This window comes from Leptinotarsa decemlineata, unplaced genomic scaffold (assembly GCF_025532065.1).
Source record: "Leptinotarsa decemlineata unplaced genomic scaffold, Ldec_3_MD MMD2_tig00026328_RagTag_RagTag, whole genome shotgun sequence".
Taxonomy (NCBI): Eukaryota; Metazoa; Arthropoda; class Insecta; order Coleoptera; family Chrysomelidae; genus Leptinotarsa; species Leptinotarsa decemlineata.
This window is the reverse complement of record NW_027412688.1, coordinates 18,017,953-18,032,144: the sequence shown is the minus strand read 5'-3', so window position 1 is coordinate 18,032,144 and position 14,192 is coordinate 18,017,953. Positions and strand designations below refer to the sequence as shown.

Here is a 14,192-nt window from a genome sequence, read left to right as displayed (position 1 = left end):
GAAAGTCAAAACCTTTCTTTCTCGAAAATTAGTATTTTCTCATATTCTTCAAATCATTGTCGAAGTCTATAAGAAAATATCCCCTTTCATTTAATTCGACTCTTCAACGTCAGGATCATGAGCTGTTATTACAAATGGGCAGGGCCGGCCCTACCAAGTATTCTGCTTTAGGAAAAATATCAGTTTACCGCACGTGCCCTCAACCTAGGCATGAAATGCATGTCTGGTTGTATCTTACAATTTCTTGCGGTAAACCTTTTGGACCAGATCTGATTCGGTAGATAAGTTTCATTTATATGAAGCGGGGTAAAAAGACTATCGCGATGATTTCCTATAGCTCTATATCTCTGATAGTATTACACCCCTGTTGATACACTTTTTACATGAATATTCCAAGTAACGAATAGGACACATAATATATTCAAAAAATAAAGCTGTTGCTACTGAGAAAAAAATTGAGGAAAAGCACAAAAAAAATGAATAAACGAAACACTTATCGGATCTTTCTGGATAAATATTTCCTCGTACTATTTATTTATTTTATTTTCAGTGGAATACAAAACGGGACAAACCCAAAAAGACTATTCACAAATGATGAGGTGAAAATAACAATAAGTGATTCGATTGTTATAAATAATATGCAATATCGTGTTATGAACAGTGCAGTGCAGTGCAAATTACAATAGTTAAATATGAAAATGGTGATTGTATGAACGCTTGAGAGACGTGGTGAAGGTTGCGAGCGAATTAGAAAAGATGTCAATTTCTATTGATTTGGATATAGAGTTGTAGGATTTACAACACCTATTTAGGAGAGAATTCAAATAGTAGTTTTTTACTTTTATTTGTTTGGGATGAATATAATCGTCTGGTATTATACAGAGGTACATTTATCAAAAGTTGATTCAATATAGAACTGCTGTCCAAACAATTGTTTCATTATTTTATATAGGAACAATATTAGCTATTTGGCGTCTATCCACCAAAGATATCAGATTGAGTTGTATTTTAATTTGTAATGGATCCTTGAGATTATCAAAGAATTTTCTATTGATATAGGTGACGAATTTGCTTTGTATAAATTCAAGTCTTTCAATATACGAGATAAACAGGGGGTTCCCAATACTTATAAAAATTAAAAAAAAATAGGGCGCTGCCACGGACCATAAAAATCCTGCGAGAATAACAATATCGGAAGCCCTTGAAAAAAAAATGAAAGTTTGTTTTTAAGATCATACAATGTTTGTCTGTTGATATGTCGATTTTTCATAAATGTCACTGGCTCTATATGTGTCGCCAATAGGTACCCGAATTTAACCGATAAGTGGTCTCATATGGGATCATCACAATCTTGAAGGTGTCAGTTTTCTCACGAGGTTGGAATTTGACAGTATTTACGATTTTTTGTGGTGTTTATAGATGAATAAAGATGTTCTGATCCAAGATGGCGGTCGTTTTGGCGGGGAATTCAAATTATTTATTCCCGCATAATTTTGAACTTGTCCATTTTAGAAATCACAAAACTCTAAGCTGTCAGTTCTCGGCACCTATGAATTTAATTTTGAATGTGTCAAATGTCAGCGCTACTTATGAATGTTATTCGAAATTGGCTAAATAAAAAAGGATGGTATTTGAAAGTTTACCACGTTTAATCAATCTTTTTGTTCAAAAAATACTTTTGTTTCCCAACAATTCTAAATGCTCATCAAAATTTAGAATATACATAATTTACGAACGACAACCAAATATTTACATCATGCTGTTCTCTTATATTATTTTTATTCCTAAAAATAACTTTTCTTCGCTAAAAATGCTAAATGTTCACCAAATTTTATTGCACATTTGATTCTAACGTGATACTCAAATATTTAATTTTTGTCTTTGTCTCATATTATTTAGCAGTTGAAAAATATTATTTGTCTAGCAAAAATACACAATGTTTACTATATTTTTATACCACATTCAATTTCAAAGGCATACCCAGTTTTTTAATTCTTGTTAGCTTAAATTTCAGTCATAAGATCTTATTTATAAATGGGGACAAGTAAGTATGAGAATTCTTGGAAATGAATCAATATCATTTTCAACATAAAATTTAACACAACATTAACAAAATAAAACTGTGAATGAAACTTGAGTCTTACGAAATCTTGAAAATAAAACAATATAGTTCTTTAACAGAAAATCAAACAAAACATTCACAGCACAAAAATTATAAATGAAACAAGCACTATCAAGGCTTTATTCGCTTCAGTAGGCACTCCTCTTCTTCGTTTTTCTCCAATTGGTACATTCCTTGCTTCAGTAGGTGCTACAAATTTCAATCGAATTGCTAACCCTACTAAATGTTTGTAAACATAATTTCTAAGGTAATCAGGACGCATGTGCCAGTCAGACTCGTCCTATAGTAACTGTACTTCCCACTCGCTAAAATGTTGGTTTATTGCAGTTTTGAAACGTCTCCTACATATCTTCAAAAGATTCGCATTCCAGTGGACCTCCACCTACGATTCTGTAACACTTTTTCATTTCACTAGTGTGTATCAACGACATTTTTTTAAACAGTTTGGCCCACTGATAAGCTTTTGTCCACATTTTCAAAGAAATCATTGGCAGGTGGCTAAACTTTCTCTCGCTGTTTATAGTATACTCTTTTTTTTCTGATTGATTCAGTCGTTACTTGATGAAGATCCATAGTAATTTCAAAAACTACACCTCACGATTTGATCTCCACAAACTTTATTTGAAAAATATATCACAACATGTTTAGCTAGCACAGTATCTTTATCAAGTGATTTGAATGTTCAATTGATAAAGCTACTGTGCTAGCGAAACATGTTGTGATATATTTTTTAAATAAAGTTTGTGAAGATCAAATCCTGAGGTGACAAGTACAAAATTGTTTTCGTCTTTCCATTTATCTAGAAATTTTACGCAGGCTCTGTCAAAAACTTTCGTTGTTGAAGCACATTGCAAAGAATCAATATCCTTTAGTATGTCCTTCTGGCACTTCTTTTACTCAGTTTATTCAACTCGTACTTGAATCTCCTTTTTGCATGCGCCCAGCACATTGGTATAACTGTATCCTGACCGAATACTGCACAAACACATTATGGATATTTTTGGCTACGTCGCATACCAAAACTTTACAAGTTAAATCGAAGGAATACAAAAAATATTTTTTCACGTTTGAAATAAAAACACAAAATCATTTGTTTGTTCAGCGGTTGTGACAACAAGACCAGAAGAGTGAAAATGTTTATCTCTATCTGTGGTTCCAGCTATGAGTACTGGAAACCCCTTGGCAAACAAGTTACTAAGTGAAATGATTCAATTTGTGTCATATATCCAATGCAATAATAAAAAAAAACAATTTTCTCTAATTCAATTATAATGGGACTTGTGCAAGTAATAATTTGCCAGCTTTATTTTGTACATCCTTTCAACGTATTTAATGAAAAGTTTTCAGAACTTTATAAACTATAACGATCAAAATAAAGCAGAAACTGACAACTGACTTAACGTAATGCCAAATTCCGTTTCGAAACCAACCTCATGCTGGTTTAATAATAATCATGTTTATTCACTAAGAAAAAAAGTGAAAAATATTGTATATGATTGAGGTGGTGTGAGTAGATAAAATAACTTCAAATATGAATATCTAATTTACTGATATGCGCCTGATGAATACGTTTCAAATTATAGTTGATGTGACGTCATCGTTTTCAACGACAGAATAAATGTATTTGAATCACAGACGAATACGTTATGAATACATGAGCGCCAGAAAACGCCTAATGTCTCTTCATAGTTTTTTCACTCTGAGGTTTTTAGAGGTTTTTAATGGTCGTTGCTTTCTTCTCGGACGCATTTGACCAGCTCCTGTTAATAATTAACAGCACTTTCGTCAGGGAGCGCAGCTGCCGTGCTTTACGCAATGCTGCCACCCAATTTACTTTTTCGCCTTTTTTTAAATGATGAATAATTATATAAAGTTCGCCTCCCCATTGGGAGACCTTCTGATTTTTTCTTTCACATAAACATACACTTCACATTTCTCAAAATTCTTACAAAACTGACGATCTCGTCGAATCCGTCAACATCCAGCCTGGTTACTGGCGTAGGGGGCCGCCAGTCCTCTCAAATTGTTTTTTACTTCAATAATAATGAGGTCGTGACATTATTTATTTTAACTACACCTCTCTTCTTGACTCCACTCCGACCACAACATCCACGTGCCAGCTTTGACGGCGGTCGTTATCGGCACAATCGTCGCGGTCGGAGAGAAGTCCATGACAAAAAAGTGTTGATAGCCATTCTATGTCGTTTGGCTTTCCCAGCACCTGATATTGAGCCGATCTTTTTATGGTAAAATTATGTCTACTCACCTTGAGCATTTCCAATAACTAATTATTTATTTTCATTTGATGGGGCACTTCAATCCGTGATTTGTCTCAGTTAGTGTCACGAATATAATTCTATACTTTGGTTTGTATGAATGCATAGAAGTGCCATACATTTTCTTAAAAATAAAATTTATTAAATTCTGAATTCGAAGATAATATTTGCCAAAATTCCAAGTTTAATGTCGGAACTTAAGAAGCATTCTGGTAAATTCGACTTCAATCTTGAAATTTTTATTTAATTTTGACTTCAAGTTAGGTATATATGATTTAAACTCGGAATTGTGTCAAATTCAGACTTTGAATTAGGGATTATGTTAACTTTTGAGTTCAGTAGTTTTATTCTGGGGTGAAAAAAGTGTTTTCTCAAGATTAATTTTACTCCAGAGGTTTCAATTCTACCTATCAAATTTAACCTCAATTTTTTTAATTCCTTTTTTTAAAATCATTTGTGGCTCTTCCATGCCTTTGTAAGGTTTTTTATCAGATGATATGATTTTTCACTTTCCATTAATTGAATATTTTATTTAATTTTTTCTTCTCTTATAGATTCCCTTGGCAATCATTTGGAGCGAAATTTTTCTTGTTTCCAATAAACCAGAGGTATGAATTTTGTGAGCAAAAACTTTTCGTTATGCGTTACCTACATAATATCACGAATTCAAAACTGATTTACTTTCGTTATTATCAGTCAAGTGTTGTCGTTCAAATAGCACATTATTTGCAACTACATTTATTTTCACTACAGGCATTTTGAGAGAAATTTTGTTAGTATATTAGACATAATATTTTGTACGATTTCTAATATTAGATGGAATTCTCTTCGTTTTCTTTGAGTTTTGTATTCCCATATGGAGAAAATAGCTTCTTGAAACTAAAAAATAACAGATTTGGACTCTTCATCGGTTTCTTAGGCCGGTACTGGAATAGTAACCGAAATAATAAACCCACGGAGAAAGAGAAGAAGAATTTGATGCAATATAAAAAAAGAAAATATTATTATTTCTGCACAGTACAAAAAAAAATATTTTGAATGTGAGAAATTTTGAAACTGGCTAACAGTAAACATGGAAATTGTTAAGGAGAAGACGCAAACGAAGGTAATTTAATAATAGATTCGGTCATATTTTACTAAACAAAAAATACTTTCCATTGGTAATGTCATGGATGAACACTAGGGTAGAGGGCATCAGAACAAAGACAGGTCACAGATTTTCGAGATTGCAGCAAAACGGACGTCTATTGATGATTTCTACTAAAATAATACATCTAGTAATAATACTTGGCCAATGACCAGTGAATTTTTGTAACTTTTAATAAAATATTGTTTTCAATTCAAATTTCCCTTAAAATCTGCATGCCGACCTTAAGTAATGTGATTTTTCTTATATGTACCCACTTATTGCATGTAAGCTTATTTACACTTCACATTGGACTAACAGTACTATTAATGTGTGAATCCCCCAATGACTATTTGCAATTATAGGATTCAGAAATTGTCCAATTATTTCCCTGGGGAGGTACATGAAGTTTTTAGATTTTACAGTTCTCTCTTTGAACGTTGATATGCTAATATTTTTCCACCAGTTGTATACCCATTGTAGAAATGCCTCTGAACGAGAGATAGAGCATGATGCACCGAATTATAGGTTGGTAATTCTTAATCATCAAATTGAAATGTACTCTGATCAGTTTCTGGAACAAAACAATTTTGATTTATTATAAACAACTTATCATAAAATGTGTTCTAGAGTGTTCTAATACCCACATATTAATATGTTTCCATCTACAAAAAGCTTCTGTAGTAATCATACCAGACCTTCCAATTTTATTTACCTAAATTTCACTACTTCTAAAAATGTAGTTTGTCTTTGGTTCGTTCATATCTTGTTAGAATGAATCATGGAGTGTCACAGGATGCCAATATTGGTCCTCCACTACAACGACTTCGGAAGTGCAATGGACAGTGTAGATTTGCTTCCGTTTGAAGGTGACACACTAAATCATTTCCTTCAGAAGAGTAAACTTAGTTTTGTTCAAACATATTTTTATTTGATAACTATAAACCTCAAAATGAAAAATATAACGATACTGATGGATTCTATCCTATTCCTGGGTGTTGAATTTGAACTGGACTAGCATTTATACAGCTTTGCTTCAATTTTTTTTATGCAGTCTGAATCTGAAATATTTTCAAAAATCAAAACAAGCACTTTTCCCAATCACCATAACTGCAATACACTTCTCGACACGTGTTTCACCAACCAAAATGGTGTCTTCAGGAGATGAAGTAAATTGATTTGTTACTCTAAAACTGATCTGTATTTACTTATATCTAACAGGGTACACTTTCACTTACCGACACACATCCATGATTTGGTGATTTGCTGGAAATTCTCGCTAATTTCACCAAAGTGATTCATGAAAAGGTAAACATTGGGCTGTTCGGAATGGAACCTTTGTCACTGTTCATAGTTCTAATGTCACACTTTGTTATTTCCATACTCTCGAAAGCATTAAAAAAAGTAGTGTTATGTGTACAGTTCTTATTTATTCTATGGCCGTTCTCCAAAGCATATTGAGCAGTAATAGATTTTTCTGGTCTCCACAAACGGATAAGTTCTGTCTGACCTTTGAAACGAGTTTTAATGTCTCGCTTAGTCTGACCGATATAATTTTTGTCACAGCCCTCAACTTATTTTCTATATTCCGGACTTTTATTTTTCTAACATCTTGTATTTAGGGTTACCTAACATTTGTTAAAGTCTCCTAGAATTTTCAAAGGCTACTTTTTAAAAATACCATAGATAGATAGATAGATCTTTATTTGCTCCGGTTACATACAATGTACATATATAAACTCCGAGGAGTTTATCGTCGACTATCGAATATATATATATATATATATATATATATATATATATGTGTGTTGTTTTTCCGGGTGTTCATCCGTTGTGTACTATTCGATAGTCGACGTTTCGCAATCATCTCAGATGGCATTATCAAGACTGCTTCGCTTCGAGAGGTGTAACTCCTCTCGAAGTGAAGCAGTAACTCGTCTTGATAATGCCATCTGAGATGATGGCGAAATGTCGACTATCGAATAGTACACAACGGATGAACACCCGAAAAACAACACATCATATATATATATATATATATATATATATATATATATATATATATATAAAAGCAGGCATATGTAAATAACATTCATATAGTTAGCATAGTATCATTTAAGAATTCCTGCAAGCTATAATAAGGTTTTTCTAAGTAGTTCTTCAAACAATATTTCATTGTTGAAATTGGAAGATTTCTTAGAGTGAGTGGAAATTTATTGTAAATGTTTATAACGCTATATTTGACATTTCTCTGAATATATGTGTAGTTGCATTTCTTATTTCAAAGATCATTCTTTGTTCTGGTGTTGTATAAGTGATCCTTTTCACAGTTAATGAAAAGTTGTGATTTATTTTCTGTTACAAATATTACTGCTTCATATATATAGAGATTTATCAAAGTTAAAATTTTGCTTCTAATAAAAGCTTCTCTGCAGCTATCGTTTTTGTTCATCTTATAGATATACCTAATACATTTTTTGTAGTATGAGAATCCTAGAGATATCAACAGAGTTTCCCCAGAATATAATTCCATATTTTATCCTAGATTGAATATAAGCATGGTATGCAGAGAGGGCAGCTTCGGTTGGGACATGTTCAGACAGTATTCTCAATGCATAGCAATAGTTTGCAATATTTTTTGATAAGTAGCCTATGTGATTTGTCCAGTCTCCTAACTATCAAGAGTCCCAAAAATTTCACCTGATTGCATATGTTTATATTTTGATTATTATATTCAAAGGTATTCAACTCTGGCAAGGATCTATTTGGGAAATGAATTATTTGAGTTTTGTCAATATTAAGTAGTAGGTCATTTGCTGTGAGGAAATTGTTTAATACATCTAGCACATTTGTTGTCTTTGTCATGACCAACTGAGAGTTCTTTTCTTTCACGATGACTGATATATCATCAGCATATAATACAATATCTTCATTAACTACATTTGGCATTTCATTTGTGTACAGTATATATAATAATGGGCCTAGGATGGATCCATGTGGCACACCTTTTTTTTAAATCACAATTTAATTATCCCTGAGATGTCATTTTCAATCAAATGTTGGGTTCTGTTTGTCAAATAGGATTTGATTAAGTCCAAAGATTCCATATTTATCAAGTTTGTTGCATAAAATTTCATGGCTGACACTGTCAAATGCTTTTCACAGGTCAATAGTCACAGTTACAGTACAATCATCTTTGTTCAAATGATGTAACATTTTTTCAATGGCTTGATATATTGCTTGTGTGGTTGATTTACCTTTACAAAATCCATTTTGTTTTTTTGCTAACAACACATTATCATCTAAAAACTTAGGTAAACGTTTGTTCATGACCTTTTCAAAAATTTTACTGCGATTTGGCAATAATGATATGGGTCTGTAGTTACTTTCTTCAACTCTGTTTCCTTTTTTAAATATAGCTCTAATAGATGCCACTTTCAGTACTTCTGGGAATACTGCATGTGAGAAACATAAATTTATAATATAAGTCAAAGGATAGGCTATGATTTCTGTTGTTTCTTTCAATAGGCACAAAGAAATCTGATCTTCACCATCAGATTTTTTATTTTTTAGTTGTTTAATACATTTTATTATTTCAAGTGGAGTAGTAGATTCAAAGAAAAAAGCATCATCACATTCTTTTATTTTTTATAATCTGGACTATCTGGTTTATTTAGATCAGGGCTGGTTTATTTAGATCAGGGCAAGCTTCATTAAAATACTTATTGATTTGATTTACTATGGTTTGTGAATCTTAATATTTTTTTTGCAAAACTTTCTAGGATATTGTTTTTGTGATAGTTGGGTTTTGTTGTTTTTTTGAATAATGGCCATGTAGCTTTGGTTTTATTTTCGGCTTTCATTATATATTCAGTGCTGGACATTTTTTTAGCAGCTGCAATAACTTTACAGAGAACGGCACAATACTTTTTAAAATACTGAGTACTTATCAGCCCTAGTGTCTTCTTTTTGTATAATGAGCGTTTTCTAGAGCAAGATTTTTTTATACCCCTTGTTATCCATGAATTGGGCTTAGTGTTATCAAACTTTTTTTCCACAAAAATCAGGTTCGTTATTCTACTGAAAATATTTGAAAAACAGCTGTATGCTATATTTATATCTATACTCTGTGTTACACTTTCTCAATTAATTCCAGCGAGATCCTGTTTAAACTGAATAATTTTATTTTTTGAGACTATTCTTTTTTTGATCCATTTTATTTCATAAATAACAATTTCCATTTTCCTAATTACTACACTTCCACATTCCAAATGACCTTCAATACTTTTTCTGACAACACTCTCTACACTCTCCGCATCCATATCGTTTGTTGTGTAGATACTGACTCCTCCATGCTGCATCATTTTCCGGGAGAAAGCTGATTTCAATTCGTATCCCTCAATTTGTATACTCTCTATTTCGGATTCTAAGAGCCAATCCTCTGTTATGCATAACATTTTTGGCTTCGATGATAGAGAGTCTAGAAATATTTCAACTTCATCAGTTTTGTTCCTCAAACACTGTATATTTTGATGGAGTATGGTGGGGTATTCATCTTCATTGCGATTTTGTTAGCAGTTGTTTTCAGAAGTGTTTATATGCTTATTTTTTGCGGTAGTTGCTATTGCCGCAGATTTCTACTTGCGTTTCGTTTATTGACCTCATATTTGTAGACTTCACATTTATGACTTCAAGCACTATGATCAATATTAAGATGTAGGTTCCTTTTTTCATTTTTCATTGTACAGTTAATGCCTCTGTTGTATTGTTCTGGTTCCTGACATTCGTTTTTTTATGTTCCTTAGCACAAATTGGACAGGCCAACTTATTTTTGCAAACTTGGGCTGAATGGCCATAGCCACAGCATCTGAAGCATCTTGACTTCATACACTATGCAAGAGTTGAATCCAATGTTGAGTTTATACCTATTCCACAGTTTTTCACAGGTTTCCTCTTGTGTTTCAACTATCACTGTGACTTTTCCATCCTCTTTATCATATTTGTAATATTTATTGAGTCATTATTTTCAAATCTATGATTTTGATTAATGAGTTTTCTTAGTAGCAATTCTTTTTCAGAGCAGTCTGCCTTTTTTCATCCTTGTTTTTGTTATTTCATAATCATCACCAAGCTTTTCTGTGGATTCCTGCAGGATTCTTTGAACCGATACATCATTGCTGCACTTTATTAATATTTCCCCATTTGCAGTGTTTTGCAGTTGCCTTATTCCAACTGATAATTCACCTGGATTGATGGCCCTTTTCAAGTCTGCCATGGTTTTACTATGATCCTGATCAATTTTTGGTAACATTATAAGATTTCTTTGAACAGGTTTATGTGTCGGAGATAGAGACCGGTTTGTGTTTTCTTTGGCATGTGATGTTCTGTTTTTCATTTGTCTTCTTGACTTTACCAAAGTAAAATTTTCATCTTCCTAAGTGTCCTGTTCTTCCACTTCACTTTGTATTTCATGAGAGTTTTGTTTGTAAACAAGTTCACTACCATCTGTTTGTGGTTGCCAGTTTTTTGAGGAATTCCAGATCGTCATCTTAATCTTTGTGGTTTTTATTGTGACCTTCACTTTTTCTTCCAATAATAATTTATTTTGAAAGATAATTGAATATTTTTCGTCTTTCTCCCTTATAATTTGCCTAAGTAAGACATTTTCTTCTTTCTACCATTTCATCGTATCTGCATAAATTTGTTGAGTACTCACTGGATTTTCTTGAACTGCTATATATCCTTTTACGTCTCCACTCACTTCATCTGCACAGCAGACGATTCTGACTTCATCAATGAACTCAATTTTGTTTCTATTAACGCAACTTCTGTGATATGTTTTGCCACATTTGATACAAACTGTGACTTGCACTGGTTTAGTTTTGCAGCATTCAAACGTTTTTGTGGACTTTTTATTGACGAGTTCTTTATCGACTTTTACACTGTCGGCCATTTTGAAGAATTACGAAGATTTTACCTAAATTTAAATTCCATAATTAACTTATCTACTATATTTGAAGAATATTATCCATTGCTTTCAGCTATGTCCTTGATATCATTTTTCTCAATACCGTATCTATTTTTACTCAACGGGAACGTAACAAGCTTATGGACAAGAAAGTTTATATCTACTGTTTAATGTTGTAGACTATGGTGTGAGCCATCAGTAATATACCTAAGTATAGATATTCTTCCCATAGACATCACATCGCCAAAAGTGTTAAATCACTCATTGTTTTCAATTTCATATGTAAATATTCGAGGATCTGTTGAAACAATGTCCTCTACCTTTGACTTCTTTTTGTCAAAAATTGCAAATACTTTTTTGCTCCAGTTCAAATCTGCTCATGAACAGGTCAGCTATAAAAAGGGGCAGTGGTTTCCCATTGCCGTGTTGTTGAACTAGAATCAATTCTCCCAATGGACCATCAGTTCCCTCACACCCCCATACGACTGAGAGGAATAAAATTTGAACTGGCTAAACCCAATAACCATTGAGGTTATCCGGTTATACATCCAGTGGGGTCCAATAACTAATGGAATCAATTCTGTTCCAACAGAATAGTAAAGTTTGGCATGAGAACTATGAATAGTGACACAGGTCCCATTCCAAACAGCTCATTGTTGTTGGCCTTTCTCCCCGAAATCATTGATGTGTTTTCAAAAACTACACCTCACGATTTGATCTCCACAAGTTTGTGGAGACCAAATTGTGAGGTGTAGTTTTTGAAATTACTTAGGATCTTCATCAACGGCCGAATAATCGGCCGAATCAATCAGAAAAAAAAATCATTGATGTGTGTCGGAAACTGAAAGCATACCCTGTTAGATTCTCAATCTCCTGAAGACGTCAACTTGGTTGGTGAAACGTGTGTTGAGAAGAGTATTCCAGTTGCTGTGATTGGCAAAAGTGGTTGTTTTGAATTTATTGGGGATTTATGCCAGAGGTTCCAGTTTTACTAAGATATTTTCATTAACTTCCATTTCTTTTCAGGAATCGGGTTTGGAAAATTTTGGTCTGACATTCATCTGATATTCATATGCTCAATACTTTTCTGGTCTTCTGGAATGACTAACAAGTCCAGCCATCCTAATTGAAAGCCAATTTTTTTTTAGTTGATTAGGTTGCCTACTGACTTTTTTTTTTTTCAATACAACTGAACATCATTATTATGTAATTGGGTGTTACCAGAGAGAGAGAGAAATACGTTTATTGTCCTAAGAAAGAGTTCTTGTTGACAAACGATTATGAACTATGTCAAAGTAGTATAAAAGTAATTAATAAAAGCCCATTTATATAAAATAGGGTGTCAAACACATTTTTACAAAACAAAATAAATGCTATACAATTTGAAATTCAAAAAATTTCCTTAAAAAAATATGCTATATTATAGTGACATACAGTAGTAAACTATAATTCATAAAAAGCGTCATTGTATAATTCATCTAAACTATAATAGGCTTTATCAATCAGAATGTCACTTAATTCTTTCCTGAAAATATTCAAAGAATAACTCTTCAGGTATATGGGAATTTTGTTGTACATCTTTATTCCATTGTATATCAATGAATCCTTCACCATTGTTGTTGTGGGCAGGGGAAGTCTGATCAAGTTAGTTTGACATGTATTATAGTGTGACTGGTTTATATCATCAGGAGCAGATATATTTTTATGAATCAGACTTACTGTTTCAAGAATGAATAGAGATATTATTGTCAGAATTCGTTGTTCAATGAATAATGGTTTGCAGTGATCTTGGAACTTTGTCCTCACACATACCAGACAGCTCGCTTCTGTAAAACGAAAACAGTCTGCAGCATGCTTTTGCTGCATACTCCCCAGAAGGCAATACCATATCTTATATGTGCATCCACAAAGGCAAAGTACGCAGATCTTGCAAAGGTTCTACCCAGTTCCTTCGAAACTGACTTCACTACAAAGCAGCCACATGCATTTTTTTTATTCAACTTGATAATATGATCCTCAAATTTAAGCTTACTATCAATGTGAAGTCCTAAGAATTTGGAGAACAATTTCATCTCGAGAATGTTGTTATTCAAACTAAGAGGTGGGAGTTCACCATCAATAAATAAATGGGATTCAGATATATACTCTTAATTTTCTTATTAATTTCTTTATTTTTGTTTTGAAAATTTTCTATAAACCATACTCTCAACCAATGATGTGATTTTAAATGTATTTTATTTTATAGAAAAAGAAAAAGGTTATTCCGAAGATTTCAGCTGAAAACGAGAGTGCTAACGAGGATACTGACCAAGATGTATCACATAATCTTCCAGTTATTGAGAATGAAAATTCTTTCACACGTTTCACTGCAGAACCATCAAATCCAGATGAAATTAAAGAAGTGGAATGTATAACTGTTGATCCAGAGATTTCACATGCAAGTCAAAAGAATGTTGAAGTAAAAGAATTTGAAGGTAAATCAGTTTCGATTTGTTGCTAATAAAGTAACGGTTTCCTTTTTTGATTGACCTTGTTCAGCTTTCATTATGAAAACACAAAATACAAATTAATTTGCTATAAAAAATAGAATCCAGAAACAGTTCATTTCATATTCAAACTGAAAAGTGTTTATTGATGCCCACCAAAGTTATTGGAGAATATTATACATTGCACAATCTGAATTTGAATACAATAAGTTAG

At 32.7% G+C, this 14,192-nt stretch overlaps 1 protein-coding gene across 1 annotated transcript in view; it reads left to right on the top strand.

Moving 5' to 3' along the window:
* Positions 1 to 5,347: 5,347 nt before the first annotated feature.
* The window catches only part of Epg5 (ectopic P-granules autophagy protein 5), an 84,759-nt gene continuing 75,914 nt past the window's right edge, over positions 5,348 to 14,192 (top strand). The window contains 2 exon segments of the mRNA XM_074182631.1: positions 5,348 to 5,503; positions 13,738 to 13,966. Of these exon segments, the coding sequence (XP_074038732.1) occupies positions 5,471 to 5,503; positions 13,738 to 13,966 (262 nt within the window). The 5' untranslated portion in view covers positions 5,348 to 5,470.